We start from the raw sequence: 5091 nt of genomic DNA on the forward strand, positions 1-5091 counted from the left end.
ACCGTTGGGGATGTTGATTCGTCATGTGGGGGGGGGGGAGGGGCCGTACCTGACAGTGGCCTATCGCTCGGAATATTTCAAATATATTAGCTTTATGGACTTTGCATTAGCATACATAGCTCTGGGAGGAAGCTAACATTGTTAGGTATTACAACTGCTAGAGTAGATAAGCTTTCCTGTAAGTTGTAAATTAAGCCACTAATCATATCTCTAAGCTTGTCCCTAAGGTTAGTGAATAGCTACTATTCTGGATCTTGTTTTTTTAAATCCTGTTAAGTTGGCTGGGAACTGCAGTTTTAGACACATCAATGCAACATTTTGCATAATGGCTGTGATGTTGAACCGTTTTTGTCACTTTGAAGCACTTGAAACTCTTAAAACACTTCCTGAATCCCTGTATACTACATACTATACACTAGTAGTTCATTTTACTATACTGTAAACGAGCGGTATCCTTTCAGTTGAGCGTAATAGCTCTTCACCTATCTACCGAAACTTGATGCTGTTGCTATGCAACCTCTTGCTAGCTTTTTAGTATAACAAATTACTAGCTAGACATTTTACGACTTCGGGTGTGTTCTTAAATTCAACGTGTGTGTGTCCCTTCAACGTGTGTGTGTGTGTGTGTGTTTCAGAACCAGCGGTGGCCAGCTGTATCCAGCGCCCTGTGGACCTTGTGTTCATGCTGGACGGGTCAGAGAGGATGGGAGTGGAGAACCACCGCCGCGCCAAGGAGTTCATCGAGAACGTGGCGCGCCGCCTCACCCTGGCCAACGGCGAATCAGACAACAGGAACGCCCGCGTGGCCCTGCTGCAGTACGGCGGCCAGTCAGAACAGAGGGTGGAGTTTTCGCTAACGCACAATCTGACGGTGATCGCTGATTCGCTGGCTGGGATGAGCTACATGGACTCTGCCTCCTCTCTGGGCAGCGCCATCATACACGCTGTCAACAACCTGGTGATGTCACAGGTACACGTTACACACACACGCTGTCAACAACCTGGTGATGTCACAGGTACACGTTACACACACACGCTGTCAACAACCTGGTGATGTCACAGGTACACGTTACACACACACGCTGTCAACAACCTGGTGATGTACAGGTACACGTTACACACACACGCTGTCAACAACCTGGTGATGTCACAGGTACACGTTACACACACACGCTGTCAACAACCTGGTGATGTCACAGGTACACGTTACGCACACACGCTGTCAACAACCTGGTGATGTCACAGGTACACGTTACGCACACACGCTGTCAACAACCTGGTGATGTCACAGGTACACGTTACGCACACACGCTGTCAAAACCTGGTGATGTCACAGGTACACGTTACACACACACGCTGTCACAACCTGGTGATGTCACAGGTACACGTTACACACACACGCTGTCAACAACCTGGTGATGTCACAGGTACACGTTACACACACGCTGTCAACAACCTGGTGATGTCACAGGTACACGTTACACACACACGCTGTCAACAACCTGGTGATGTCACAGGTACACGTTACGCACACAGCTGTCAACAACCTGGTGATGTCAGGTACACGTTACGCACACACGCTGTAACAACCTGGTGATGTCACAGGTACACGTTACGCACACACGCTGTCAACAACCTGGTGATGTCACAGGTACACGTTACACACACACGCTGTCACAAACCTGGTGATGTCACAGGTACACGTTCACCACACACGCTGTCAACAACCTGGTGATGTCACAGGTACACGTTACGCACACACGCTGTCAACAACCTGGTGATGTCACAGGTACACGTTACGCACACACGCTGTCAACAACCTGGTGATGTCACAGGTACAGTCAGATCCATAATTATTGGCACCCCTGATAAACCCGAACCCTGACCCGAACCCTGATAAACCCGAACCCTGATAAACCCGAACCCTGACCCTAACCCTGATAAAGATGAGCAAAAACCCCTTTATAAAATAAATCATTCAAATACTGAGCTATATTGTATTCTCAAAACAAATTATATAAACATTAAAAATATCTCATTAAGATGGGGTCAAAATGATGCCCACCGTGTTTTCAATACTCTAGCACCCTCCACTGTTAATACTCTAGCACCCTCCACTGTTCAATACTCCGGCACCCTCCACTGTTCAATACACTAGTACCTCCACTGTTCAATACTCCAGCACCCTCCACTGTTCAATACTCCGGCACCCTCCACTGTTCAATACACTAGTACCCTCCACTGTTCAATACTCCAGCACCTCCACTGTTCAATACTCCGGCACCCTCCATGTTCAATACTCTAGTACCTCCACTGTTCAATACTCTAGACCCTCCACTGTTCAATACTCTAGCACCCTCCCCTGTTTTCAATACTCTAGCACCCTCCCCTGTTCAATACTCTAGCACCCTCCACTGTTCAATACTCTAGTACCTCAACTGTTCAATACTCTAGCACCTCCACTGTTCAATACTCTAGCACCCTCCACTGTTCAATACTCCGGCACCCTCCACTGTTAAATACTCTAGTACCCTCCACTGTTTTCATAACTCTAGTACCTCCACTGTTTTCAATACTCTAGTACCCTCCACTGTTCAATACTCTAGCACCCTCCACTGTTTGCAATACTCCAGCACCTCTACTGTTCAATACTCTAGCACCCTCCACTGTTCAATACTCTAGCACCCTCCACTGTTCAATACTCTAGCACCCTCCACTGTTTTCAATACTCCAGCACCCTCTACTGTCAATACTCTAGTACCTCCACTGTTCATACTCTTAGCATCCTCCCTGTTCAATACTCTAGCACCCTCCACTGTTCAATACTCTAGCACCCTCCACTGTTCAAATACTCTAGTACCCTCCACTGTTCATACTGTAGCACCCTCCACTGTTCAATACTCTAGCACCCTCCATGTTCAATACTCCGCACCTCCACTGTTCAATACTCTAGTACCCTCCACTGTTCAATACTCTAGCACCCTCCACTGTTTTCAATACTCTAGTACCCTCCACTGTTTCAATACTCTAGTACCCTCCACTGTTCAATACTCTAGCACCCTCCACTGTTCAAATACTCCAGCACCCTCCACTGTTCAATACTCTAGCACTCACTCCCCTGTTCAATACTCTAGCACCCTCCACTGTTTTCAATACTCCAGCACCCTCTACTGTTCAATACTCTAGTACCCTCCACTGTTCAATACTCTAGCACCCTCCACTGTTCAATACTCTAGCACCCTCCACTGTTTTCAATACTCCAGCACCCTCTACTGTTTCAATACTCCAGCACCCTCCCCTGTTCAATACTCTAGCACCCTCCACTGTTTTCAATACTCCAGCACCTCTACTGTTCAATACTCTAGTACCCTCCACTGTTCAATACTCTAGCACCTCCACTGTTCATACTCTAGCACCCTCCACTGTTTTCAATACTCCAGCACCCTCTACTGTTCAATACTCTAGTACCCTCCACTGTTCAATACTCATAGTACTCACTGTTCAATACTCTAGCACCTCCACTGTTCAATACTCCAGCACCCTCCACTGTTCAATACTCTAGCACCCTCCCCTGTTCAATACTCTAGCACCCTCCACTGTTTTCAATACTCCAGCACCTCTACTGTTAATACTCTAGTACCCTCCACTGTTCAATACTCTAGCACCCTCCACTGTTCAATACTCTAGCACCCTCCACTGTTTTCAATACTCCAGCACCCTCCACTGTTCAATCTCCTAGCACCCTCCACTGTTCAATACTCTAGTACCCTCCACTTTCAATACTCTAGCACCCTCCCTGTTCAATACTCTAGCACCCTCCACTGTTCAATACTCCAGCACCCTCCCCAGTTTTCAATACTGTAGCACCCTCCACTGTTCAATACTCCAGCACCCTCCACTGTTCAATACTCTAGTACCCTCCACTGTTCAATACTCCAGCACCCTCCCCAGTTTTCAATTACTGTAGCACCCTCCACTGTTCAATACTACAGCACCCTCCACTGTTCAATACTCTAGTACCCTCCACTGTTCAATACTCCAGCACCCTCCACTGGTTTCAATACTCCAGCACCCTCCCCAGTTTTCAATACTGTAGCACCCTCCACTGTTCAATACCAGACCCTCCCCAGTTTTCAATACTGTAGCACCCTCCACTGTTCAATACTCCAGCACCCTCCACTGTTCAATACTCCAGCACCCTCCACTGTTCAATACTCCAGCACCACCTCCACTGTTTTCAATACTCCTGATGCTGTATAACTGTACTGTCTCTCTGTGTGGTCTACAGGGCAGTCCTCCTGGCAGTCCTAACGCTGTATAACTGTACTGTCTCTCTGTGTGGTCTACAGGGCAGCCTCCTGGCAGTCCTAACGCTGTAATAACGGTACTGTCTCTCTGTGTGGTCTACAGGGCAGCCTCCTGGCAGTCCTAACGCTGTATAACTGTACTGTCTCTCTGTGTGGTCTACAGGGCAGCCTCCTGGCAGTCCTAATGCTGTAAAACTGTACTGTCTCTCTGTGTGGTCTACAGGGCAGTCTCCTGGCAGTCCTAACGCTGTATAAATGTACTGTCTCTCTGTGTGGTCTACAGGGCAGCCTCCTGGCAGTCCTAACGCTGTATAACTGTACTGTCTCTCTGTGTGGTCTACAGGGCAGTCTCCTGACAGTCCTAACGCTGTATAACTGTACTGTCTCTCTGTGTGGTCTACAGGGCAGCCTCCTGGCAGTCCTAACGCTGTATAACTGTACTGTCTCTCTGTGTGGTCTACAGGGCAGTCGCCTGGCAGTCCTAACGCTGTATAACTGTACTGGTCTCTCTGTGTGGTCTACAGGCAGCCTCCTGGCAGTCCTAACGCTGTATAACTGTACTGTCTCTCTGTGTGGTCTACAGGGCAGTCGCCTGGCAGTCCTAACGCTGTATAACTGTACTGTCTCTCTGTGTGGTCTACAGGGCAGTCGCCTGGCAGTCCTAACGCTGTATAACTGTACTGTCTCTCTGTGTGGTCTACAGGGCAGTCGCCTGGCACGTCGTAACGCTGTATAACTGACTGTCTCTTGTGTGGGTCTACAGGGCAGTCGCCTGGCAGTCCTA

At 48.3% G+C, this 5091-nt stretch overlaps 1 protein-coding gene across 1 annotated transcript in view; it reads left to right on the forward strand.

Moving 5' to 3' along the window:
- LOC112073464 (collagen alpha-2(VI) chain-like) overlaps positions 1-5091 on the forward strand; it is a 112886-nt gene that overhangs the window by 106690 nt on the left and 1105 nt on the right. The window contains 1 exon segment of the mRNA XM_070440154.1: positions 636-970. Coding sequence (XP_070296255.1) covers positions 636-970 — 335 coding nt within the window.

The sequence above is a fragment of the Salvelinus sp. IW2-2015 genome, unplaced genomic scaffold (assembly GCF_002910315.2).
Source record: "Salvelinus sp. IW2-2015 unplaced genomic scaffold, ASM291031v2 Un_scaffold2269, whole genome shotgun sequence".
NCBI lineage: Eukaryota > Metazoa > Chordata > Actinopteri > Salmoniformes > Salmonidae > Salvelinus > Salvelinus sp. IW2-2015.